This window comes from Rousettus aegyptiacus, unplaced genomic scaffold (genome assembly GCF_014176215.1).
Source record: "Rousettus aegyptiacus isolate mRouAeg1 unplaced genomic scaffold, mRouAeg1.p scaffold_m13_p_5, whole genome shotgun sequence".
NCBI lineage: Eukaryota > Metazoa > Chordata > Mammalia > Chiroptera > Pteropodidae > Rousettus > Rousettus aegyptiacus.
In genome coordinates this window covers 74,252,744-74,279,238 of record NW_023416308.1, presented here as the reverse complement: position 1 = coordinate 74,279,238, position 26,495 = coordinate 74,252,744, and the positions used below count along the sequence as shown (strand labels likewise).

At 54.1% G+C, this 26,495-nt stretch overlaps 1 protein-coding gene across 3 annotated transcripts; it reads right to left on the bottom strand.

Annotated features, from left to right (window-relative positions):
- Nucleotides 1-1,051: 1,051 nt before the first annotated feature.
- Nucleotides 1,052-22,125, bottom strand: WNT11 (Wnt family member 11). 3 transcript variants are annotated; one of them, XM_016161627.2, is made up of 6 exons: nt 20,189-22,125; nt 17,823-18,003; nt 9,892-10,127; nt 7,934-8,211; nt 4,890-5,182; nt 1,052-1,906 (listed from the first exon to the last, which is right to left on the bottom strand). In XM_016161627.2, exons 2-6 carry the CDS (start codon nt 17,903-17,905, stop codon nt 1,732-1,734), a joined length of 1,065 nt encoding a protein of 354 aa, XP_016017113.2. In that variant the 5' UTR covers nt 17,906-18,003; nt 20,189-22,125; the 3' UTR covers nt 1,052-1,731. The 3 variants fall into 3 exon arrangements, with proteins under 3 accessions (XP_016017113.2, XP_036077302.1, XP_036077303.1); XM_036221409.1 differs by having other exon boundaries at nt 20,981-22,125; XM_036221410.1 differs by having other exon boundaries at nt 21,849-22,125.
- Nucleotides 22,126-26,495: the final 4,370 nt, after the last annotated feature.

Below are 26,495 nucleotides of genomic sequence, written 5' to 3'. Positions count from 1 at the left end.
TTGGCGGACCTTAGCATAGGCCAGTCTCCAGAATATTCTCCTCTTGCTCCTCAGTGGCACCCCCATGCCAGGAAGTGAAGCGGAAGCTCAGAAAGGGACAGTTTGTGTGCACTGAGACTCCGCCTTCACTTGGCCATAGCTAGGACCTCTAGGTTTCTCTCATCTCCCTGGTCATCACTTCTTCGCCTCTCTGCCTCTTGTCCTCTTCAGCTCCCTGACCTCTGGAGGAGAAGTGCCCAGGCTCGGGCCTTGGTCCCCTTTGCTTTTTTATCCTACCCTTTAGTGCTGATGCCTGAGCATGCATCTTGGCTCTGGCCTCTCCCCAGAACTCCAGACTCAAACATCTGCCCAACTACTCAGTATTTCCACTTGGGACCGAATCGACATCACCATCTCCATGTGCCCAAGTCTGAACCCAGTCCTCTCTCCACCCTCATCTCAGCATTCTTCCAAGTGCTCAGCCAATACCCTTCAGTCCTTCTCCATCATCCTTGCCCTCACACCCCACAGCCATAAAGAGAACAAATCCTGATGGAACACCACAGGAATTCCTCCACTTCTCTCCTCACCCACTGCAGCCAGCCTGGTCCAGGCAGGAGGCTGGGGCCTTTCCCAACCACCAACCTTAATCTCCACCACCCTCGTTTTACGAATGAAGTAACTGAGGGACAAGGCTTCCCCACACTCACAGATAGCCCACAGGGTTAGCTGGAATCTGAGTCTGCATCCCCAGGTCCTGGGTTGGGTTTTCCCTTAAGCTAGCTTAGCAGATCTGACGACATGGCCAGGCTGTGTACGCCTGTGTGTGAGTCCCTGAGGAACAAAGAATCTGCCAGCTGGGTTTATGTTTCAAGACGTCTGTCCTCGCCCTTGACCGAGAGATCTTACATGGAGACCAGGGCCAGATCCTACAGGGTGGGGGGAGTGTTGGGAGAGGCACATCAATCGGAGCCGCTTTGCTGGAAACTGGAGAGCTCCCCGCCCTCCCAAGCCCCAGGATCTTCTGAGCTCACTTGAGGAGGCCAGAGACTGCAGGGGCGGTCTGGGGTTCTCTCAGCATTTATTTCATACAGCTGTTTAAAAAGCTTGTTTAAAATATAGATCATTATATATATATTTATATATATAATATATAAAGAGGAATTGAGGCAAGCCACCCCAAAGGAAAAGCTATGTTTTATAAATATTTCTGTAGCTCCCACATCCCAGAGGAAGAAAAAAACAAAACAAAACAAAACAAAACAAAACATTTACAACCCAAGCTAGTGGTTCCATGTGGTGGGCCCAGCAGGCTCGACCTTAGGGGGTGAGACGGGGGGGGGGGGGCGGGGGGGTGCGTCGCAGTGGAAGTCTCAAGGGCTGGGCCTGCAGAACGCTCCCATGAGGGCAGGGAGACCCCCACACACACCCCTTCTTCCCAGGAGGTTGGTGTCTCTGGCTTGAAAGGTCAAGTCCATACTAGTCTTGCCAAACCCATGCTCCTGGCTTCTTAGATCAGCCTGAAAGGCAACAAGTGGGCACTCCAAGGCCTCAGGCTGCCAGGTTATTTTTAATCTTGTCAGTTTCCTTTGATGTCCCGGCCCTCCTGTTCCTGGTGGCTTCCAAGTGGAAGCACAAGCCGCTTCCCAGGCCTGGCATCTGGAATTCACAAGCAAAAATCCACGGGGTGTCTCCAGGCCCCCTGGCTGGCCTCTGAGGGCCCCAGGAGCTCCCACAGGGGTGGGGCAGGCCTCACTTGCAGACGTAGCGCTCCACCGTGCGCTCACACCTGCGGCAGGTGACATAGCAGCACCAGTGGTACTTGCAGTGGCACCGCTCGACCACGCGGTCTGTATAGGGGTTGTAGCCGCGTCCACAGCACATGAGATCACAGCTGTCACTGCCGTGGGATGTCTTGTTGCATTGCCTGGGGGAAGGCGGAGATCAGTGAGTGCTTCCGTCACCTCCCAGCCCCACGCTCCCCTCCAGGCAGCCCACGGCCTCCCCCGCCAGGACTGCAAGACATCTCCCTTTGGGAGGTGTCTTGGTCTTTGAGAATTTAAAATAATCCTCTTCCCAGAGGGTACGTCTCACTTTTCCCTATTAATTCTAATAGGCATTTGTCAAAATGATGGCGGTGTTTTATTTCTTGGAGGTATCTTTTTCTATTTCTTCCACTTCTAAATACTGGAAGGAGTCTCCGACCACTCTAATAATCTTATCTTCATATTTAATCTTGAATTACATCGTAACAAATGTAAAGATGATTTTTACTTTTAGAATCCCAGGATAAATCTTAAAACAGACAAAATGGCACTGGACGTGAGGCAAAGCGAGTGTCTGGCACACTGTTCCTTAAGAGGGAGGGTCCGTCACCCATTCGCCCCTGTGTTCCAGGTGCTCCTCTCCAGTATTTTATCATATTGGAGGCATGTGGGTCCTTGGGTCAGTGGAATTGTTATGCCCTTTTTATGGATGGAAAGAGGCTCAGCAAAGGGCAGCGGCCTATTCAAGTCTCACGGGAGTCTGTAGATAAGCAGAGCTTAAGCTCAAGGGTCCTGAAACCAAGTCCAGTTCATGCTGTCCCTACCCTAAAGGTCAGAGAACTCAGAGGCTGCTAGAGGCTACATTTCTTCCAGAATCACTTGTGCAGGAAAAGAAGATATAGAAGGTACCTATAAAATCTAAATATCCTTCTTTTGCCAACAGCTCTTATGTCAAATGAAGAAGTATCTGTGTAGGCTGGCAGCTCTTCTAGCTGGGCTCAGGTTAGACAGGGAGGTTGTCGTGGGGACAAAGCTCATTTCCATCCAACCCCCTATACTCCCAAATTCTCTAGCAAAGTTCACATTTCCCTTCCTCAAGGAACCCTTCCCTGATGTCTAGGCCAGGTCAGGGCCTCTCTGGGCTCCCCTCACTCCTAAGCTTCCCTCAGCCACAATCTAAGCACTTGATGCCTCTTTCCCTCTGCTGGGCCTCATGTAATGGGTGTGAGGAGTGTCTGTGGTTTTACACTACTGAGATATTGGGGCTGTTTGTTATTGCAGAAAAAGCTGACCAATACAGGTGTCTGCAAAGCCCCATCCCCAGAGGAATGGCTGAGAGCTGAGCATGGCAGAAAACCCTGGGGTGGAGCAGGGAGAAGGAGCATTCCGAGAAAGCAAGGAAGGCCCCTGGTGCTATGGGATGGGGCATCCTTGTCAGTTGTCTGTCACAGGGGCAGACTGGGGCAGCTAAGAAAGAAGAGGCCTGGGACAGGAGACTGCCATTCATCATGGGAGCCCTCATCATGGGACTGACACCACCTAGCACAGGGGAGCCGCTTGGTAAGTGTAATTAGAGATAACTCACCAACACTCTGAAGTGTGTGATATTGACTCCATTGCACAGAAGATGAGACTGAGCCTCAGACAAGTAAAAGGATTTGCTCGAGTTCCCACAGCTAGGGAGCTGCGGAGTCAGGGTGCAAACTGTACTTCTCCAAAACACACACACACACACACACACATACACACACACAGCACCCCGCCCCCTCGCCAAATAAAGGGAGACCCTCTCTTTGCTCTGCGGTTCTCAATGGGCTTCCCCTAGCCCCTCTGGGTTCTAGAATTCTCCTCTCCCCACCCCATCCTCATCACACCCACCCTGGCTCCCTCAACCCAGACTCTCACTCCTTCCTGTCTCCCTGGCCTGACCCGGTTCCATCTTCACTCTGCTCGACCCCCTCAATCTGGACTCCAGATGGGAGCCTAGGCCTCCTCGTAGAGCCTGCTGCCCTGGCCTGTGAAGACAGAGCCCCCCGAACCAGCCCCCTCTCCTGGAGACAGGAACATGGGCTGTGGAGGAAGCAAATGCTGGCTGGGCACCAACTATGTGCCAAACACGTTCTCAGACACCCTCGCTCTGGTTCAATATTCTTTTAACCCCGCAAAACACTCATTTTGTGGAATGCTATTAGGGGCTCCTTAATAAAAGAGTTCCACAGCCAAACACCTCTGGGAAACACAGCTTAGACAGATCCTTTACTGTGGGATTCCTCAGAGCCTTTAATATGTACTCATGCCTTGTGAATCGCCAGAGAATTTCCCAAACGTATACGATTGCAGAACTATCTCTATTATAGCTCGTCTGGACTGGCTTCCTCCAGAACCATCTCTGCGAAATGCTGCTCTCCTGAATCCCCACCAGCCCTGATAGCACACAGTAGGTCTGCAGTCATTACTGGCTCCCTCCCTCTCCCTTGTCCTGAGCCAGCTTCAGCAGCCATGACGGGGCCAGCTGTTGGGACCCCTGCCCTGGCTCTGAAACTGTCGGGGAGAGAGCCAGGGCCCAGAAGGTGGGGGCACGCATGTCAGGAGACATGGGAGTACTGTCTCTCCACAGAATGCAGGCAGACCTCGCTTTCCTGCTGCCCCTCTAAAATGTGGTTGCCCTGATTCTGCCTCCACTCTGTGCAGACATTCTGTATCGCTGTGGGCTAGCTGATGCCCCCACCTCCCCTTGCGCCTCACTCAGGTCCTCATTTGTCCGATGGGCAAGTTATATAACATTTGTCTCTCACTTTCACTTGACAAACATTTACTGAGACCTACTTTATGTTGGGCAACTTCTTTCCAAGCCCCTGTCCCCTATTGTCTCTTCCTATCTGTCTCCCCAACTAGCAGGAAGATAGGGCAGGGGTCTCCCAGCAGCCTTCATTCCCAAAGGGCCCCTGTCTGGGTGAGATGTTACAGCGGCCATTTCCAGAAGCTCTGCCAGGGGTCCCTTAAACCCTGGAACCTCCTCTCAGCATTCCTGGGGCCACCTTCTTTGACTGGGAAGAGACTCCTTGCCCCAAATGCCAATTGAAGCCTGACAGTGTGCCTGGCCCCGAGCTGGGATGGGGCATGTGCAACACAGCTGACCCTTACCTGTCTTGCGTCCCATGGGAGCCCACCTTCTCATTCTTCATACAGAAGTCAGGTGAGCTCTGCAGATAGACGAGCTCTGAGTCCTTCACAGGCCGGATGTCCAGGTCCTTGGGCACCAGGTGCTTGCGGGTGCCCATGGGTCGGTGCACTACCTTGGTGGCCGACAGGTAGCGGGTCTTGAGGTCAGCGGCCACATCTCGAAGCTCCTGTAGCCCCTTCCAGCAGGTGCGGATGGAGCAGGAGCCAGATACCCCGTGGCATTTACACTTCATTTCCAGAGAAGCACGCAGGGCCTGCGGACAGGAGAGGGCATTGGCTGGGCGGCCAGGGTTTCCTCCCTGGCCTGCCCCGGGATCCTGCGTCCCACTCCCCCAAAACCCCCATATCAGAGCTGGGTGCTCTCAGGAAGTCATCACCCACTTGGGCTTCAAGTAACAGAGTTTTCTGCTCTAAAGTTGGGGAGTGTAGTAGGTCCTCAGCTCCCCCTCCAACTTGGGGGGCAGCTAGGAGGGACAGAAAGAGAGTGGCAGCTGCAGGATAATGAATGCCACATATATACCTACTGTATACCAAGTATTCTAACATGTAATATGGCTTAATCAGAACTACAGCCCTTCACAGGAGATCTCTATTTCCTCATTGTAAAGAGAAGAAACAAAGGCTCCTATAGGCTAAGTCTCAGGCCCAGTGTTGCATGGCCAGGAAATCTTGGAGCTGAGACTTGAACATAGGTCTGAGAGTGATTCCGAAAGCCATGCCTTTAATTGGTGTGTGCTTTTCCTTTCACACAAAACTGGAGCTCACTAAGTGCTTGCTGGAAAGAAGGGGGGAGGGAAGGAGTGTGGAGGGGAGGAAGAAGAGGCAGGAGGTGAGCGCATGAGGGGGCGTTCCCTGGCCTGGCTGGCCTCCCCTTCCACTGCCAGCGCTCCTGCCAGGGGACCCTCAGCAAGTCACTTCACTCAGCGCCTCTGTCTTCCTATGTGCAGAGCAAACACACAATTGCCACCTTGCACAGCCATTGTAAGGTTTCAGTGAGATGACATATATGAAAGGATTTGATGAACTATAAAAGTTAAATCAATACTAGTTTTGAAAAGTCAGTCTAAGTAATAATTTGGTGGAGGGGGGGAGGCTTGGGCTTTGAGGCTTGGGGAGACTCTAGTCCTGGCTTCTGAAGTGACTCTGTCCCACCACCTTCCCTGGGCCTCAGTTTCCCCATGTGTACTTGAGGGGCATGAGTTCTATCTTTTCAGTTCTGCTGTGTAACCCCCGCTTCTTTGCACACAAGACTCGGTTCTCTGTGTCCAGGCCAGCTCTCCTGTCTGCCCTGTGCAGTCAGCTGCGAGACTTAGACCCCTGGGCCTACCCCCTGCATCAAAAATATGGGGAAACTGAGGCACAGAGAAGGCAGAGATTTGCCCAAAATCACTTGATTTAGTGAGGGTGTTGGCCAAGGTCTCAGGGCCCCTTCTCTCTCACTTGTGCCAGGAAATGGGGAATGAGGGAGTCCACTCAGGTGTAAAATCTAGAATTGTCTCAGTGAAGCCTGAGGGAGAGAGCTCAGAAATGAAGCGAACACAGCTGCAGGGCATGGTCAGCCTCCCAAAGGTGGGGAGGTACTTTTGAGTCACCAAGGAAAGGTAAGCTATGTTCAGTTCCTCAGCTCAGCTGTGTGCTGGCACTGAACCCACTGTATCCTAGAGGCCATTTACCCCTCACGGGCCCTCTGCTTGCGGGGAGGGGGATTGCTCCCTCTTGCAGATGCCCCAAGGAGCCCAGCTCCTTGCAATCAGGACCCCAGAGACAAGTCCAGGGTGCTCCTAGGCTGTTTGGACTTGAGGCAATGGTTGTGTCCCGGGCAGCACGAGGCTTGGGCCCGGATGTGAGTGGGAGTAGGGCCGGGGTCTTGAACTGGGGGCTGGGTGAAGGGCCCCCACTCAGTTTCCTAGGGTGGGGGGGAGCAGGCCCCCAGGGTTGGGAGGCTGGAGTCCTGGGTCCCTGGTCAGAATCTGCTATAGACCCACAGTGTGACTTGGCCTCAGTTTCCCCAAATGTCCAAAGATGGCCTGAACATCCTAGAATCCTTACATGAGGGAGACCAGTGAGAGAGAAAGGTGAGGACGTGGAAACCTCTGGACTTGGTGTCCCACAGACCTGGGCTCCATCAAGCCCTGTGTCCTTGGTTAACACACCTCAGCTCTTTCTGCCTCTCTTGGTGCCTCTGCAAAATTGGTCTCACAAGGCTGCAGGGAGGAGGTCATGAGAAGCCGTCTGCGGCTGACACCGTTCTCCATCTGTCAGAAGGGGTAGCAGTACCTCTTCACAGGCAGTTTATGTGCCACAGGAGAGAAAAGTCATCCAGCACCCAGCACAGTGTCTGGCACACAGATTAGTATAAAGTTTTTTTTTTTTTTTAACTTTCAAAAAATATAAAGGTCCATTCATTTGCTCACCCAAACTTTTGTGGAATGAGGTGAGGAATTAAGAAAAAATTGCTAACAGATGTTGAGGGAAAGCGCGTTTTGGAGGGTGGGGTGGGTTTTGGAGTCAGGAGGGGTTCCCATTAGATCCCAGCAGATGACTCCTTAGACTAAAGCTCTGGTGCCCCACAGTGCTCCCCATGCGTCCTCCACCTTGGCCCAGAGCCCCAGAGGATGAGCCTGAGAAATTTAGCCAATGGGGATTCGAGAACACCAAACCCTCCATGTTATAGACGGGAACAGCCAAGGCCAGAGAAGAAGTGACTTGCATACAGAGCCCCGTACCAGAGCTGAGGTAGAAATTCGGAGCTCTTAACCCCTAACTCAGTGCTGCTTCTTCTCTGCCAACATTCTCCAACCCAAATCCCAGTGGAACCCCTGGAAGAGGAGGAGCCAGGCAAGCCCCAAGTGGCTAGAGAGGGAAGAACGGGGAGGAATGTTAGTGTGGGTGCATCAGGGCCCATTCCACTGCCCTCCACCCCCTCCATCGGGCCACACTGGGTGGCCTTTTCTGGCCTACTGGCACAAGCACAACCATCTGGGGTGGGTGGGGTGGGTGGTTACCTGTCTCCCCACTTCACTGTTGTGTAGACGCATCAGTTTATTGGCTTGGGATCCTGTTTTTTTCACCTTCATAGGAGCATCGGAAAACTTGGCCCCCATGAGGAGCCCGTAGCTGAGGTTGTCCGCACATCCTCCCCAGCGGTTCCCGGGCCCGGGTGGCTCACCTGGGACAGGGCCGCAGGAGCAGCCAGGCAGGTCGCCGGAGGTGCAGGCCCGGGCGATGGCGTGGCTGATGGCGGCTGCCGACAGCGCATACACGAAGGCAGACTCCCGGGTCCCTGTGGGGAGGCATGAGGTCAGCCGGGGTAGAGTGACCCAGGGATAGCACCCAACCCAGGCCTGAGGGGCTCCTCCTTGGCCCCTACCTGCTTCTGTGAGGTCGGGTAGGGATGGGCTGCAAGCAGGGTAGAGCAGGTGGAGGACAGCACTAGGGCCATTAATCAGTCCCTCCACATTCTCCCATAAAGGCATGTGCTAACTTTCCCAAGTACACGCGCGTGCACACACACACACACACTCACAATAACCTGCAGAGTCCCACACACGCACAGGCACGCCTTCAGTCCCACATACTCTCAATCCCATATTTCCCCCTGCCTGCCCCACACTCAGTGTTATGGGCTGCTTTAGAGAAACGGAGGCCCAGTCCTTGAGCTCGGCAAAGCACTCATGACCTGATGGGCAGGATGAGTGTGTGAAGAGCCTGCTGTGGGTTGAAATGTTTCCCCCCCTAAAGACCTGCTCAAGTCCTCATTCCTGGTACCTATGAATGTGACCTTATTTAGAAATAGGGTCTTTGCAGGTCTAATTGAGCTCAGGTCATACTGGATCAAGGTGGGCTCTAATTCAATGACCAGTGTCCTCAGAGGAAGAAGGAGTTTTGGATTCAGAGACACATAGAAGGAGAAGGCCATGTGACAGAGGCAGAGACTAAGATGATATAGCTACAAGCCAAGGAACACTGAGAACCACCAGCCACCACCAGAAGCTAAGAAGAGGCCAGGAAGATCCTCCCCTAGAGCTTTCGGAGGGAGCACTAACCCGCCAACACCTAGGTCTCGGACCACCAGCCTCCAGAACTGTGAGGCAATAGACTTCTGCTGTTTGAACCTCCCATCCCCTATTTGCGGTGCTTTGTTACAGCCACCCTAGCAAACTCACACAGAGCACAATGTGTCTTGGCTGTGGAGTATCCTCGCCTTGGGTTCAAGCCCTGGCTCCATCTCTTACCTAGCATGTCACCTCCCCTTCTTAAGCCCCCTTATTAATGGGGAAGATGATACCTACCTGAAAGGCTATGTCTAGAGTTCAAATAATTCAAGAAGGAAGGAAGCTTTGTTAAGTGCTGTACAAATGTTAGCCGTTATGTGCAGAGGAGAGATTAGATTCATTAGGGAATATCTGCTCATCAATAGCCTCTCTGTTGCACACATGACCCCCAAATCCACCCCAGGAGCCACCTTCTCCAGGCAGTCTTCTCTGCAGACATTCTTTGTCTTTACATCATTCCGTATCTTTCAACGACTTTAGTTGGCCTGGTTTAGAATTACCTGCAAACACCAGTATGCCCCAAGGGTGACATTCTCGTTTCGTACTCCCCTCCAAAGAGCCTCCCTGGCATCATTCATTCCTTTATTCATGCATTAGGGCACGTGTGCATTTGTGCTGTCATTCAGGCTCTCCTGCACTGATATATTCACTTACTATATGATTATTCATTCATCGATTCATGCCTACATGTCCGGATCTATGATTAATTCATCCACCTATCCATCCATCCATGCCTATAACCTTCTGTGTATCCATCCATCATCCATTCACTCATCCACCCATTATATATCCATTCATCCACCCATGAATTCATCCACCTATCCAAACATACATGCGTTAACGCCTGAACGCATCCAGCCCTACCCACATGCATTCCGCAGCCCCTGGCAGCCCCACTGGCTCTCTACCTCTCTCCAGGTCAAGCAGGTAGTTGGGGGCAAGCTCGATAGAGGAGCAGTTCCAGCGCATGTCCGAGAAGGCCTTGCGACAGGCCTTCATGACCTCGCGGGCGGCGTGCACGACGGTGTGCATCAGCTCCAGGTTGCTGCGGCACAGCTGCACCTGCGCGGACACCAGGCCCTCCAGCTGCTTGCAGTGCTGCGTCTGGTTCAGCGCCAGGGCTGCCGGCGTCTTGGACAGCGCCCTGCACACAGCCAAAAGGCAACAGTGATGAAGGAGAGACAGGGCATGTGAGGGGCCGCGTAGCATCAACCCTCCGGGCCCCAGCTGCTCCTCAACCGGCCGGCAGCTGTTGCTGGAAGGAGCCAGGAAACCAAGAGGCAAAGCACCATCCCCCTGATCTGCTTCGCTGTGACCTCGGGCACATCACTGTCCATCTCTGGGCCTCAGGCCCTCATTCACAACATAGGATCCTGACCTCCATCCTACCTAAGCTTTATTATAATTCTACTAACAATCAACAATTTTGCGGTTAACAAGGTACTCACATTCATGGTCTTTATTTAGCTCTCACAAAGCTGTGAATTACTACTTTTCATTCAACATTCATTCAACACTGAGTACCTACTAAGTGCCAGACACTGTTAAGTGCTAGATTACTGTAATTATAGTAATAGGTTATAGTTAATTGAACACTTACTATATGCATAATTTAGGAGTATCCTATCATTGCTTCATTTAATTATTAAACTCATTTATTAAGTTATAAAGTCCCACATACGTGTGAGGGATTTGTATTAAAGAGCCATTCATTTTCTGATAAATCAGAAATAGCCATTAACTTGCTGTGTGATCTTAGTAAATCACCATCTCTCCCTGGACCTCAGTGTGCAGACCTATAAATGTATTTCCCAGAATGGGTTCCAGTGAAACACTCTGAAAAAAGAGATCCGTGGTCAAGCATGTTTGGGGAACATGATATACTACAAATCCCCTTGGAGAGTCATGATGTACATTCATATTTTAAAGCCCTGAGAAATGTAGCAGCAAACCAACAGGCTTGGTTTTGCTTAACTCCTCGTCTGCTGAGCACGAAGCCCTTTGAGGAACACTGACCTCATCTGTGCTTTGGGAAATGCTGGCCTAGGGGGTCTCTATGAACCCTGGTGATGCTATAGGACCTAAGAAGTTCCCAGACCCTGGCCCTGAGCACTGGGATTCCAAGACTTGAGGAGCAGGGGTCCATCCTGGATCTGACTTTTTCCCCAGGCCTTCTCTGAGGAGCATACTGCATCAGGCAGAACTTCCTCTAAGTGCAGGCTAGAGGGACCACAGCCTTAAAGAGTTCCACATAGACTTACCCCCTGCCCCAGGGCAAGCTGACCCTCAGCAACCCAGGGGAGACCCTGGAGGGAGAGGGGTAAGAATAGGCCAATCTGAAGCCACAAGTGCACCGTGCCCACAGCAGTCCTCACTCAGGGTTGCGGTTCAGCCCTGGCAAGGGTGAGATCCTAGAACCCCTGGCCTGAGATCCTGAGAGAGGCCGCCTGGCGCCAAAGAACAGCACAGGCCTGGGTGGGCAGGTGGCTCTGCCGCTCCCCTGGGACTACGCAAGTCACCTAACCTCTCTTCTCCCAGCAACTTCCCAGCATTATCTGAGGGATTGACTCAGACAACGTGCATCACTTCTCTGCCTGGGGTTGACACGCCATGGTCAGTGCTCGGCTCTATTACTGCCTTAGTGGTCTTTTCCTACCTGTGGGCTGCCTCGTACTCCCACTTACTCGAGGCCCAAGGGCTGCCGCCTGACATTTAAGGCCCCTCCGAACCTGGCTCCTTGCCTTCTCCAACCTCTCATCCTTGTCCCCCATGTGTCCTAACACCTGGCCACACAAGGCTCCTGTCTTCTCTGACAGGGACTGTCGTACCATCTCACTTTTCCCCAAGCTTTTCCTGATGCCAGGAATGCCTTTCCCTCTGCTCCTGTACCTAAATGAATAAATTAACTTTATCTGCTTGTGGAAGACATATGTACTAAGCACCATCTCTTCCCAGACTCATCTGGTAATGAACATGACACAGAACCCTTCCTCAAGGAGCCCCTAGACTAATGGCAGCATAAATCTATCAACAGTTAAAAGGCAGGGACCCGGATGTTCCAGCTCATGGGCTGGGCCAGGGAAGAGCACAGGCTTTGGGAACCACCTGTGTGACCTAGGTAAATTACCCAACCTCTCTGGACCTCATGTTCCTCATCTGTTATAAGAAAATAATATCTACTTCAAAAGGTGATGATAAGACTTAAATTATACAATGAGTGCAAAGCATTTGGAACATCCATAAGTGGGATCCCCTTGGTTGTTGCCCGGTGAATCTTGGACCAGTGGGAATAAAAGACCTGGATTCTAGCTCAAGCTCTGCCCTCTATGTGCTGAGCGATTTGGGGAAATAGCTGCCCCTCTCTGAGCATTGACTACAACGGGGCTCCTAGAGGCCTTGTAGGGGCTGAATGAGATAATACGTGCTACACTAAGTACTAATAGGTTAGTGTGCTTCCACTTGCCTCTCATTCTCTGCCAGGCCCCACCTATCCTACAGCTCCAAAGCACAGAAATCTTCCAGGGGCCCAGGAAGCAGACCCAGGGTAATGGCACGACCTGGTGTCCACAGCTGGGGCAGCACAACGCAGGCTCTCTGACATCGATGTGGCTGTCCTGTGCAGTCTTCCCTCACTGTGAACCCTAGCACAACCCCGCCCCCTCAACCATGAGCAGGGCAATGTCCGGCGTACCTGGATGCCAGCGTCCAGCATGCAGAGCAGACCTCAGGCATGCTTTCTTGCCCTAAACTGAACAGTCTGTCCCAACCTAGCCTTTTGAGCCACTGAGGCCCACCTATACAGGAACACCTCAGGGAACGTGTGGTCTGACTTCCTGCCGCCTGTACTGGGCGAGGTGTCACCATGCAGAGTTAGAGGCCACCCCTCAGTTGTGACCCCTTCTCCACTTCCACCCAGCAGGCACTGTCCACGTGTGCAGCCCCACATGGATGCCACACTCCCCAGTCTGCAGAGCCTCACATCAGGCCTCATCCCATTCTCACAACGCTCAGAGTGAGCCTCCTTCATACAAAGGAGGACACAGAGGCCCTCCAGTGCGTGGGTGCTCTGCCTCCTCCTGACACCATTCTCCTGCAGACCCGGCCTCCCCTTCCCAGGTCCCTGCTCTGCTGGGCTGGGGGCCGCCCACACTCAGCCTGTCCTGAGCCTGCTCTGCCCCTCACTTCACCCAGCTTTCTTCCCCTCTAAGCCAGTTTTCTCTCTCACAACAGGAAGGATCACGTGAGATACACCAGAAAATCCCAGGTGCGGTAGCAGACACACAGCGGGCACTCGAGTGGTGAGGGCTGCCTCCCTCCCATGCTCCTGCTCAAGCCAAGAAACGGGGTAACATGAGCCAAGCCTTTCCTGGGGACCTCACTTCAGGCAATTCCTGAGTGCCCGGTGCTGCAGAGCCCAGGGAGGGGTGCTCTGTGTTCCTGGTCCCTGGGGACCCTGGGCCACTCTTAGTCTCAGCCTGTCCACCTCTGAAGTCATCCAGGACCCGCCTCCCCAGCTGGCAGTGAGGGCAGGTGCTATGAAGGAAAACCACAGTGAGGGTGCTCCCGGACGAGGCTCGGACTGCACAGGCGGGTGGAGGACAAATAGGACAAGGCCTGGAGGCCCCTGACGGGCCCAGGGTGGACACCAAAGGAGCTGCTGGAGAGACTGGCTGGGACAGAGAAGCCTGCTCGGTGTGGAGGGAGCGACCCGCCTACAGGAGTGTGCGGGCTGGGAGACCAGGAGGCGGGAGACAGCGGATTCCACTCCCGAGGAGGGCCATGCGGTCATCTGGTAATTAGTGGTAATGACCGTATCTAACTAAGTCCCCCTTGGGGAGGTAATCAAGGATTAGGGCAGGAGGCGGGGGAGTTCCCCGTCTGGACATCTCCACCGGCTTGCCTCACTGCAGCAGGCCCCTAATTGAAAACATTTTGGTTTATCTGGAGGTGGGGGCACGGGAGAGAGGGTGGAAGAGAGGACAGGAGGGAATAGAGAGTTCACAGGCAAGGCCTGTGCCAAGGGTGCTGCCGGGGTGGCTGAGGACTCTCCACTTGGGAGTCAGGGGTCCTCCTGGGGGGCAGAGACCTAGGTTTCAGCTCCAGCTCAGCTGTTCACCCAACATGCCCCCTAAGGCAAGTCACTGGCCCTCGCCAAGCCTCAGTGTCCCCACCCCATTGTGTAAGTGGGGACACTGAGGCTCAGGGAAGGGCAGGGCTTGCCCGGGCCTGTACATAGCCAATCAGAGGCAGAGCCGAGCTAGAACCAAGGCCTTGCAGATGCCGGGCTACGGTTCTTTCGCTCCCGTTTTTGAGATGAGGAAACAGGCTCGGAGTCTACAGTAATTGATTTGCCTGAGGCCTGGCTCATGGCTAGTGAACTGGCAGAGCTCGGGCGAGGACCCAGGCTTCCCGACTCCAGTCCTGTGCTCTTTGCATCCACTCTGCAGCAGCTCTGTCCTTCGTGGGGACTCCTGGGATTCTTCCTCAAGAGGCAAAATCCCTAGTGAGCAGCAGGCTTGGGGCTGCCCAGGGAAGGGGGGTGGCCTTTATGGGCCCTCCCAGCTACCCCATGCCTTTTCTCTCACTGACAACCCAAGAGGTTCACCTTCCCCTCTGCCCCCGCCCCGGGCAGCCAGAGAAGGAGGTAGACAGCCCACCTGGGTCTCCCAACACTTGCTGGTCTGAGAGCCTCCCAGCACCTGACTTGGGTGAGAGGTGACCACCCAAGGGGAGGGACACCCACATCATTTCTGGTCAGCTTCTTTCAAGGGCAGCCAGGCTCTGTCCTCCTCTCCCTTACTCTCCATCCCACCAGGAAACTCAGGCCAAGTCCTAGGTCCCCAATGGGTGGGCATTCCAGGTCACTAAACCATATCTGGTTTCAGTTCCTATGTCAAATACCTCTTTCATCTTCAGCTCACTTTTTAAATTCTAGGGCAGCAGGACCCCCAGGACGATCCAAGGGCAGATGAGCCTCCTGCATGAATCCTCAGCCTCCCACCAGCACTGTATACTTCTCTGGCCCCAACTCTCCTGTGGCTCCCTGTAACCAATAGGCCGCAGAACCAGGCAGCCTAACTCCAAATCCTGCCTCTGCTGCCTACTAGCTGTGACATCCTGTTAGTTAGAGACATCCTATTAATTCCTCTTCTGTTTAGATAGCAGAGCACACCTCACAGGGTAGTTGGGAGACTTAAATGAAGCAATATACACAAAGCACTTAGAATTGTGCCTGGCATGTAGCAAGAACATATATAGTCGACCCTTGAACAAGTCAGGGGTTAGAGGCACCAATGCCCCTGGCCCTACACAGTCAAAAACTCACATTAAACCTTTGACTCCCCCCAAATTTCACTTGTCGCTCAGTATCCATGGAAGATTGGTTCTAGGACCTCTGCGGATAACAAAATCCATGGATGCTCAAATGCCCTATATAAAATGGCATCAATAAATGCGTACAGATGACTCTGCATATCCTTGGACCCCCGAGCATGGATAGAAAACAGTGCAGGTATTTAATGAAAAACATCTACGTATAAGTGGACCTGGCAGTTCAAGCCCATGTTGTTCAAGGGTCAACAGTACACACACACACACACACACACACACACACACACACACACCTGTTATTCTTAAACTCCACCTTTTCTCCTGCTTCTCCCTCTTTTTTCAACTACAGCAAGAGTTTAACTACTAAAAAAAGGTTCGGCTTCATGAAGCCAGTCTGCCTGAGTTCTGAAGCCACAGCCACCATTAACTAGCTGTGTGACTCTGGGTCAGTTACTTAACCTTTCTGTACCTTTGTTTCCTCGTATGTAAAATGGTAGTGATAACAATATCACCTACCTCATAGGAGTGTTATCAAAACGAAATGACTAAAGCTCTTGGAACAGTGTCTGGCTCCTGTAACCCACGGTTTCTGTTTCCCCACATACACTGTCCTGCCTCTATGCTTTTGCCCCAGCCCCAGCTGTTCCTCCTGCTTAGGGTGCCTGCTTTGCATTCCACCCTTAATCATCAAAATCTTACCTATCCTTTAAAGCCCAGCTCGAAGTCGCCTCTCCTAGGTAGGACTAACTGCTCTTCCTCTGGGCTCCCACGCTCCCTCTCCAAGGACACAGCCCAAAGTCTGCTCTGTTTTTTATGCATGTGCACCTCTCCCCAGAGGCTAGGAGCTCCTTTAAGGTAGACACTGAACTGTACCCATTTTGAAGCAGCCTGAGCTATGCAGTGGGGACAGCATGGATATTGGGCTTAGCTAGCCAGCCACATGCCAGCTTGATGGCTTGTGCATATCACACTCCTTGAAGCCTTGGAGCCTCGGCATTTCCACTGTAGGGCAGGAACAACAGCAGCACCCCCACGATGGCCTAGGAGCAAGCCCAGTTCTCGACCTGATGCTCCTTTGCTCTTTAGCAAACCCTTTCCCTCTCTGGATGTCAGTTTCCTTCTCTGTAAAATGGTGGTGGTGGGCAAGGAGGACTTAGACTTCCTGGTCAGAAGTTCCCACAAGCTGGGACAGTGCAAGGTTCCAGCAGAAGAAGGAAGGTGGCTGATTTCTTACAAAACTAATCAGGAGTGGCTGAGCCCAGGCTTCTTCTCATAAACAAAAAATTCAGGAAGATGGGGTTCCCCTATTGAGTCACCAATTAATCGATAACTCAGCCCCAGAAGGGGCAGGGCCGGTGACCTCGAGGCTGTTTGCTAGTGGCCTGGTCGCTATCGCAGCTCAGTCTTCCAGCTTATCCATGAACCTCCCCCAGAGGCCCTCCTTAGCCCCCATAATCTGTCCCCTGCCTGTGTTATCTGCACGGCTTCCCACCCCCCAACCCCGAACTCCAGACTGTGTCCTGTCCTGGACTTTCCCACCACTCAGGGAGTTCCTCCATGCTAAGCGGCCTCCTTCTTGCTGTCCCCACCTGCCCCACTCCCTGAGCCTCCTCAGGCCCAGCCTAGGGGCACTGCCCCAGAAAAAATCTCCCCAGGGTTTCCAGTGTGTGCCCTCTCACCAGGTGGTCTCCCCTCCTCTGGGCCCCCACAGAACCACCCTGGTCTCTGCAGGGCACTTGGAGTTATTTACAGCCTGGGCTTATCTTTTCCAGTCCAGAGGGCAGCTCCTCCAGGAAAGGGCTGGGTTTGACTCCTCTCTCTCTCTCTGCTTGCAGGGCCCACAGTCCTGCAGAAAGCAGGCACTCCCTTCTGCGGGATGGAAGGGTGCCTCTTTCTCTTCCCTACCCCTCCATCATTTCTATCTAAAGGAATACCCTTCGCATGTGCAAAGCATCTGAGAGTTTATGTGGTGCTTTCAAGAGCCGCTTCTCATCTGATCTGAGTGACTTACAGACACTTACCCCCTTTTGACAGAGGAGGACACAGAGGCTCTCAGAGACTATGTGACACTTCCCCAAAGTCACCCAGGTGGAGGGGTCGGGACTGTTTGAGGACCTCCAGCTAGTGTCAGAAGACTAACAAGGAAAGGTAACAGCAGGCCCCAGTGCAGGGCGCAGACTCTCTTGATTGCACCCCTTGCCCGCGCTATCTTTTTCCATCTGCCCTTGGGGGGCGGGGGTTGTGTAACCCTCAGCTGCACAGGACAATTCCATCGCCCTCCAGGCCTTTGTCTCGTTCCTGCTTTGAACCCTCCGGGAGGTAAGAACAATATTTTACAGAGGAAGAAAAAAGGACGCTTAAGAAGAGTGTCTTGCTCCTGGTCTCTAAGCCAACTTCTTCTCCCAGGATTGGGGCGTGCTCGCCCCATCCAGGAACGCCTTAACGCTCCCCGCCGCCCCCAGCTGCCCATTCCGGGGCCCATCTGAGTAGACTCGGGGTCCCTACTTACAGCCACTTGATGCCATAGCACACGCCGGTCTGGAGCACCAGGGCGAAGAGAAGCGCCTCGCAGACCTGCGGCCGCGCCCTCATCGTCGCGCGGCGGGCGCGCACGGGGGTCGCACCCTGGAGGAGCCGCGCCAAGTGCCGCCGCGCTCACGGCCACCTCCGCTCGTCTTCGCGCTGGTCGCCTGCAGTTGAAAAGAGCAGAGGCGGCGGGTAAAGGCAGCGCGCAGGGCGTGGGCCGCCGCGGGGATGGGGGGCGTTTTATTCAAATTACAAAGGGGGGTCGGGGCCGGGAGAGGCCGAGCGCGCGGCGGGCGTCGCCTCCCGCCCTGCTCAGTCCCGGACGCGGCCGGCGTCTGGCTCAAATTAGGTGCCGCCGAAGCGCGGCGGAGGGCGTGTCCACCTCGCACGGCCCCTGGCCCGGCGGTTCCTTTGTGCCACTTGGGCTGGGACCCAGGCTGCCAGCAGGAGGGGGAGGGGGCGACAGGACCAGAGACACCGGAGAAACCTGGCAGAGAGAGAGAGAGAGGAGGCCGAGGCTGAAAGACACTGAGCAGAGGGAGAAGCCGGGATAGACACACGGAACTCTGCAAGGACAAAAAGGAGAGGGCGGAGGGGGTCGTGGCGGAGGGCGCTGGCGGGCCAGTAGATTTGGGGCCCAGAATCAGGGTTCTTATCTATGCGACAGTAATTATTATATTATGGCCCTGCTGATTTTCCTTCCCCATTAGGCCTCAGCTGACCTGCTCTGTAAACTGTGGACACAACTGTGATTCGAACTGTGATAAAGAACTTTCACCTAACAAGATCGCATTTGCTCCTCACAGCAACCCTGTGAGATAGGTACTACCACTGCGCTCATCTCACAGCCAGGAAGACTAGGGTCCAGAGATGTGAAATGGGATTGTTCAGCCAGTGAGCGCAGGTCCATGCCTGGTGTTCCACACCCACGTCTATTCTGGTGTCCGGTGAGATCACGGACCAGGAGAAGACCAGGACATGGGGACTTGCTGGGAATCAGTTCCTCAGTTTGTAAAGGGGAGGATAAGAAATGCGATGGCAAAGGTCTTTGTATTGTAAGGGCTGTTCAGGATGCCAGGTCTCCTAGTCCGTCTCAAGCCTTCTCCCTTCCGAGGGTCGGGTAGTGCTCGGGCTGGGGAGGGGGATGGGGTGGGGGGCGAGACCGCCTGGTCTTGGCTGAGCAGGGCTCACCGAGCCTGCGCGATGCCCCCTCCGGCCGCCAGGCGGCGTCCTGGGGCCGCAGAGCAGCTGCTACACCTCCCTCCCGCAGGCCTCAGAACCGCTTTCTCTAGCTTTTTTCTTTTTCTTCTTCTTTTTTTTCTCTCTTCATTCTCGCCTCATTAACTCCATTTCCAGCTTCTCCCAAATTTACCAACACCTGGCGTTTGCCTAGAGTCATTTACAGCCCAAGCCCTTCTCCCCTGGGGAGGAGCAAAGACAAAGGGATTCCTTTCTAAAAGATTTGGGGGAGTTGAAAAAGGAGGCGTCTGCCTCAGTGCAGGCGCTTGAGCAAGAAGGGGGCGTTCTCATTTGGCTGTGTGAGCTTGAGTAAGCCCTCCACCACCCAGAGCTCAGTTTCCCCCTCTGTAAAAACAAGGTTCTGGACTTCGCCATGCATCTCCTGGAGGTCTTTCCAAACTCCCAGAAGTCTGCGGGTCTTTGAGTTCCCCTCTGCCTGTTTCCACTATTCTGAATACCTGTGTAGTGTGTGCAAGTATGTGTATGCCTTAAACACACACACGCACGCACACACGCAGATTTGAAACCCCACTGTATTCTGGCGCCTTCCAGCATGACCCAGAGGAAGGCAAGGAGAAACCCCTGAATTACATTTATTTTCTCCTTCTCAGAGTCTCCCACTAGACGCCTAACACAGGCGTTGGCTACAAATATGCGAGTCAAGGCTGAGGGTCTCAACGGGGTTCTCAGTGTAACTCCCACCCAGCCTGTATCCAAACCCTTTGTCTTCCTGGCCCTGAAAGTTTTACCACACTTGAGAACGAGAAAAATATCGGCTGGATGTGGGGAGGAGGGGAGATGATCAAACCTCTAGTCACTGTCTTTCTTCCCCCACACCCCTCCCAAAATGTGAGCTTCCCTCATACACACCCCCAACGCGCTCAGCATTCCAGGCTGAGAAGGGGCTGCACCCAAGGAAGGAGATCGCAGACTCACAGCGAGGGACTTGTGTCCAGCCCAACTTGCCCAGAGAGAGGAGGGCCCCCCCGGGTCGCACGGCGCCGGGAGACCCAGGCCTCCAGCTACTTATGCTCTTTCCGAGCTGCCCTGGTGGTCGCGGGTTTCTCCCTCCGCCTCCCCAGAATGTCACTGGGGGAGGCATTGCCTGACCTGGACCTCTGGGTTCTGACGGATTATTCCTGTCCCGTATAAGAGCGTCCAGGACAGCCGCGCCGGCCTCTGGGTCACCCTCAGCCTGCGCGGGTTGGGTAAGGGCGCACGCGCCTCCTGGAGCCCCCGACCCGCCAGGGGGCGCTAAGTCGAGGTTCGAGGTAGAATCGGCGGATGCCTCTGGTGCCGTGGGACTTTGGGCAAGTCCCCTTCTCTTCCAGAGCCCCAGTGTCCCTGTCTGGGGATGAGATGAGGTGCAGTTTAAGTGCCTTCTCAGTTCTGATCGTCTTATAGACATTCACTTGCCGTGGACAGTCCTGAACTTCCCGAACCCTTGCTTCAGTCCGGGCGCTGAGCCTCCCTTGATACCAAGGGGTAGTGTGGGCCCGCGTCTAAGCGTAGTGTCTTTGGAGAGATAAGTGGTCCCTTTCCAACCCCGCTGGGGATAAGGTCTAAGGTACCCCGCTTGCCCTGGGCGAGAGAAGGGACCGCCTGGACTGAGCACACGCTGGGCACGGGAGCGCAGCCGCAGCCCCGCTCCAACAGGTGGTTATAAGGATTGGTGTCTGGAAGTCCCTGGAAACCCAGCTGCAAGAGAGACCGCCCTTCTGGGCCAAGCCGGAGGGGACAGGAGAAGCCTCCCCCTACCCGATTGAGCCGGCACCGCGCGCCGGAGTAGGGTGTCCACGCCTCGCGTAAAGCCGGCGCTGGCCGGGCCTGAAGCCTACTGCTCCGCAGCTCGCAGAGCCAACACCGCAAGCCGGTAACGCCCAGCAACCGCTTCAAGGTTACCTGCGACACGGAGCGAGGCCAGGCCTGCAACCTGGCTTTGACCCGAGAGGCTCGAGTCTTGCTAGATGTGCCTGCTCCTCTGCGAACGATGCGCCCCGTTGCCCACGGAGACGGGTTATTTTGGAAGTGGGAAGGGTGGGGTGGGGAACTCGGGGTACCTCTGACTGCTCTTTTGAGCCCGACCCTGGGCGCCTAAAGATCGTGAGGGTCACAGAGGCACCTCAGCCCCGAGAGGTGGGGGGTGTGGGGCTTGTACTCGAGCTCAGCCAGATGTTCGGGGCGGCTCCAGATGTGCCTCGCGGCAGGGACAGGACTCTCCTCCTCCCCACCCCCAGCCTGGATCTCAGGTCTGTAAACAAACTCTCGGCTCTCCCCGCTCCCGCCGCTTCTGGAAACCAGTCTCAAAGCGAGACGCTGGCCCCCACCCTCCAATGCTGTATGAGCTGCCGTGGTTCTCTGCCTTCTGCCACCCTCTCCCACCTCACCACACACTCTCTGCAGCAGGATCCAAATCCCCCACCCCCGGGATGGCTCGGGCATGACCTCATTCGCTGGGCGACTGGGAGGGAGGGGTTCTGATGCGGGGACAGGGCCAGAAGGCTCGCGCAAGAACCGCACAGCCCACTTCCAAAACTCATTCGCGGGAAGCCCGAGTCTCCAGACCCCGCAGCTGAGTTCCATAAGAGGAATTCCTTGGAGTGCCGCGGAGAAGAGGTGTGGAGGAGGGTTTAGTTTTCTTACGGGGGAGTAATTGCCCAACGGGGTCCTGCCGTAATCCTCGGACTCGGTCGCTCCCCCCACACATAGCCCCCGCTGCCCTAGCCGGTTCCTGCTGAGCACCCGCCAGCTGCCCGCCGTCGCTGCTCACCTTCTGGGGCGCTCGCCCGCCAGGCGCGCGCTGAGTTCTTCGCTGCTCGGGCCCGCGGGAGAGCGGAGAGCGCGGCCCCCAGCGGCCCCCAGCGCTCTCTGAGCTGGGGAGGCGGCGAGGGCGCCCTCTTAACAAAGTGACGAGAGAAACACGCCCGGGATCCTGGCGGGCGGCGGCCGGCCCGGGTCCCGCGGGGACTCTGGAGAGGACTCAGGCTGCTCTCGGCTTTTTGGGGCTCCTGGGCCCTGAGACTGCCCGCGTGCCCCAGTTCTCCTCCTGGCCCCGCACGGTCTGAGGCGCGGGCGGTCCAAACTGCTTTATAAGGCGCGGGCAGCCTCTTTGATCCGCCCACGTCAGCGCGCCGAAACCCCATCGAGCCGCTCCCGCCGCGAGCGGGGGCCGGGGGCGGGGTCCCCGTGGATGCCACAGACCCGCGGTGCCAGCAGTTCAGAGGACTCCGCACCCTGTTCAGTTACAAGGAGCGGACTTAGTAACTACAGCTAGCGTTCATGAAGCATGCCTGCTGTGAGCCTGCTGTGAGCCTACTGCGGGCCTGCTCCACGTGGGGCCCAGGTAGGTCGGTTTCTAAACTTCGGAGCAAGCTGGTCGGGGACCTTAACCCGTCTTGTTTCACAGAGGAGGAAGCCAAGGCTCAGAGGAAAGTCCCAGTTAGGTCTCATCTGGAACCCGGTTGGGCATCACTAAGTGTTCGTCCTGCAGCTCGGTTAATCTAGCCGTTGGGGGTCTGAGAGCTGCGCTGGCGTCTCAGTCTGTCCTTCGCGGGGTCATCTTTCCCGGCCTCTGGTTCCAGTAACTGGAAAAAGGATCAACCATCCTGAGCTCTGGGATGACTTGTTGAGGAGTCTTCTGGCCTCCTTGCCCCTGATCCCCAAGGGTCCACCAGCAGAGGACTGGGTTTCAAAAACTAAAGGGGACTACAGAGGAGCTTCCTGCAGCCGCTGCGTTGGCCTGGGGCAGGCGCTGTATTTCTGCGGCAGCTTCCCTGGGACTGGCTGGGCAAGTGCGCATCCCTCTAAGGCCCCACCTTGGCCTTCCTGGCCCAGGCTACACCTCCCTCCCCCTTTTCTAACTGCTGAGTCAGGCTGAGGTTTCCATGGCTACCATCTTCTCCCCACCTCGGGGGCCCTCAATCCAGAGGATAATCTAGTTCACTAGTAGAAGGAGAAACATTCTTACTGGAAAGGGGTTTGTCTCAGGTCTCCCAAAAGGTCTGATACTCTTTTCCCCATTTTTTTGCAGCTACCCATGAAGTGCCACTCATAGGCTGCCCCAACCTAGCTACAGGTACCTCCACAAAATACACATCTGTACCCACAGATGCGCACTGCACTCTCAGCCATACAAGTAACTCTCTACACGTGGACAGCCAGTCCCCCTGGCACACAGGGCTGGAACATATCACCCTATAAATGGTCACAAACACAATCAGGAGATACTTGCACACATTGTACGCCCACACACACTCAGAAGCACATTCAAGTGAAATGGCTATATACATCTTAAAGATGCTGCCAAACATACGACTGCCCACGACCAATTCATACACAAACCACACATGTGCTTCCATGCACACATAGCTTCCAAGTGTGCAACACCAAATGCACATATTCTCTTGCACACACTCACAGGAATGTCCTTGTAAACACATGCTGGGTCACACCCATCTCCTCTCCCAGAGCACTAGGGTCAATAAAAGCTGTGGGAAGGTAGTGGGGATTTGGACGGGGCATCTAGGAAGAGGTGGGAGGGACAAGATTTCTCCACTTGAGGCTAGGGACAGAGGCCTCCAAAGGTCTCCAAGAGTGTCCTTAGCTCTTCTACCCCAAGGCACTCTGGCCACCACAGCCAGAAGCATTCCAGGAGGCCTCTGTCCAATTGGGACGCACTGTCCTCTTTGTCTAGCTCTCTGCTCATTTGACAAGCTAAATCAGTTTCCTCCTCACATGTGCGTAAACAGTCCTTTGACCAGAATCTATTCTGGCTTTCAGCTAGAATAGGCACGGAAAGCAATTTGGAGTCACATAGGGCTTGACTTCCAATACTGATTCTGCCCAATTTTATATTTAGCTGTGTGATCTTGAGCAAATTGCTGATAATCTCTGAAGCCTTAGTTTTCTCATTCATAAAATAGGAATAATACAATCCCATCAAATCCTCTGTTTTCCAATGTGGGGATTAGTATTCACATTTTACAGATGTAGAAGCTAAGGCTCAAAAGGGAGGACCTGGCAAGGGCTCGAGCTGCTATTTGAACCCAGATCTTTCTGGCTCCAAGTGCAGTGTAGCTGGTGGCCCCCACTGAAATAGATGGTTGGAGAAGGATAGTGACTTTTCATTGTCTTGAGAGGAGTTGAGGGAAGCAGGGAGAAGATGCCAGGACTCCTGAAGTCCAGCCTTGACCCCTCTTGGTCCCTCCTAGCTACTCAGCTATGTCTCCAGAATCAAAACCCAGGCATTGGCTAGGGCTGGAACAACCCTGCCCTGTGTGGGAAGAGGGACATGAGGAAGTGATGGTAAAACCTTGAATTGGGAGTAAAGGGAGATCTGAGGCAAAGGTGTGCTCCTCCCTGTTCCCCAGTCTCCCCATTTGTACAAGGGGGAGTACTTTACCACCTCAGGCATTCTGGAATTTCCCGAGACACTTGCAAGAAGAATTTTTTTTTAATCTCTAGAACTAACTGACTTTTCCCCTTCCCTGTTACTCCTTCCTTCTGTCCAAGGTCTCTTCAAGGGCTGTTGTGGGTCAACCTGTGCTGTCCACCTGGGCTGCAAGCTCCCTTTCAGAGGGAGGAGGCTCTGGATTGCGCAGGATAGACACATTCTTGGCAGTGGCTGCTATGGACATTAATATATTTTCCTTCTCCTAAGTTACCACCAGCAATTCTGGTTATCTTATTGCCCAGATGTGCTGGGGGCTTCCTATCAGTGGGCTTCTCAGCCCCTGCCTGACTGCCATTGATCAGGGATACACACCTTTCACCCCAACCTCTGCACACAGCCTGTCCATGGGACACCTGGGCTGAAAGGCCATGGAGTGGGAAAGCCACAGTTCCGTTTGCTGTGCTGACCTCTATTGACCCTTCCACTCACCTCAGCTTCTTTCCCTTGGGGCCAAGGTCTTGGTAGAGGTGGGTAGGGGTGAAACAGCTATTTCCAGGAGCCTTTGGATGAGTAGACAGGTGACCTAGTTGGTCCTTACCCTGTCAGTAGTTTTCTGTGTGATAGCAGATGATAGTTTTGCCCTCTCTGAGCCCCGTTCACCTCATCTGTAAGTAAGGGGGTTGAACGAGATAAACTCCAATGGCCTTTTGCTCCAGAACCTACATCTTAGGTCCCCTTGACCTTTACCTGTGTCATAGGATAACACAAACATGGTGGACACAATAAGGCCAAAGGGTGCTGTTTTAGCACCAGGGTGCTTTTTAGAAAGGCATTCTTGGGAAGTCAGGTAAACAGGGGGTCTGAGCAGAGTAGCCCACCCAGCTTTCCTCTGACTTGGGGATCGAGCTTCCAGGCATGGGGGAGGAAGGCTCAAACAGCAGCAGTTATGTCATCAGAGTACATAGGCCTGGGTCTCAGATTCTCCTTCGCATACCCACTGTGCGACCTTGGGTGAACCACCAAGTCTCTGTGATCCTTGATTTCATCATCTGCAGAATGGAAAAACCACTAAACCACTCCCTCCCAAGGTTACTGGGAGATAACATTGCAAAAAAGAAGTAATATTGTTGACTGAGCACCTACTGTGTACCAGGCAGGCAGCTTCTATACCTGTGGGCAAGACAGGTCTTGCTCTGCAGATGAGCATGTGAAGCCCAGGCCTGTCTGGTGATTTCTGCAAGAACTCATAGTCAGTGGGTACTAGAGCCTGGCTACAAACCCAGTGCTGTGGGTGGCTCAGCCTCTGCCTACTGGGTTCCCTCGGGGGAGCAATTGTTTTATAAGGCTCAGAGAGCAGGCTAGGGGGCCAGGGTCAGCCAAGAAGTTTCTTTCCTGGGTGCACATAACAAAATGCCACCCATCATGTCTACTGAGGGCGTCACTTCCAAAAGGCCGCTTTCAACTCTCCATTGTTTAATTGTGGTGGTGGCTGCTCAGGAGACAATGTTTGTGTTTCTGAGGCTTCTTTCAACTCCAAAAAAGAAACCCAATGCCAAGTGGCTTACACATGAGAGAAACTGATTGGCTCATGCAGCTGGAGGAGAAATTCGGGTGGCTAGTGACCTGAAGGGAAAGCTGTATAGGGCCAATGCTCATTTCTGCTTTTTGCTGCTCTCTTTGAGCTGCTGTGGGCCTGATTTCTTCCCCCTGGAGTGTAGCCACCATCAGCCCCAGTTCAGAATTCCAGGCAAATGAGAACTTCTGTTTCTCTGAGCCTCTGTATTCATCCCAGAGAAGGCAGCTGATTGGCCTTCCTGAGTCACATGCTCTCCTTTTGCTTGACAGCTGTTATTGCCATGAGGAGAGGCCCCTGGGAATGGCCAGGGAGCAGTGCCTGTCGCCAGGATAGGATGAATGGGAAACAGTGGACCACTGGGGCACTTGTGTCTAGGTTAGCAGTTCCTAACATGGTTGAGCTTCCTTCCACTTCTCTGATAGGATACAGTGGTGTTTCTGCACCTGGGT

Excerpts from the sequence above, each read along its gene's own strand:
- WNT11 (XM_016161627.2), bottom strand. The coding sequence starts at position 17,905 with ATGAGGGCGCGGCCGCAGGTCTGCGAGGCGCTTCTCTTCGCCCTGGTG. Across the intron at positions 8,212-9,891 it reads CCTGCTTGACCTGGAGAGAG|GGACCCGGGAGTCTGCCTTC; the intron begins GTAGAGAGCCAG and ends GCCTCCCCACAG. Across the intron at positions 5,183-7,933 it reads ACAGTGAAGTGGGGAGACAG|GCCCTGCGTGCTTCTCTGGA; the intron begins GTAACCACCCAC and ends TCCTGTCCGCAG.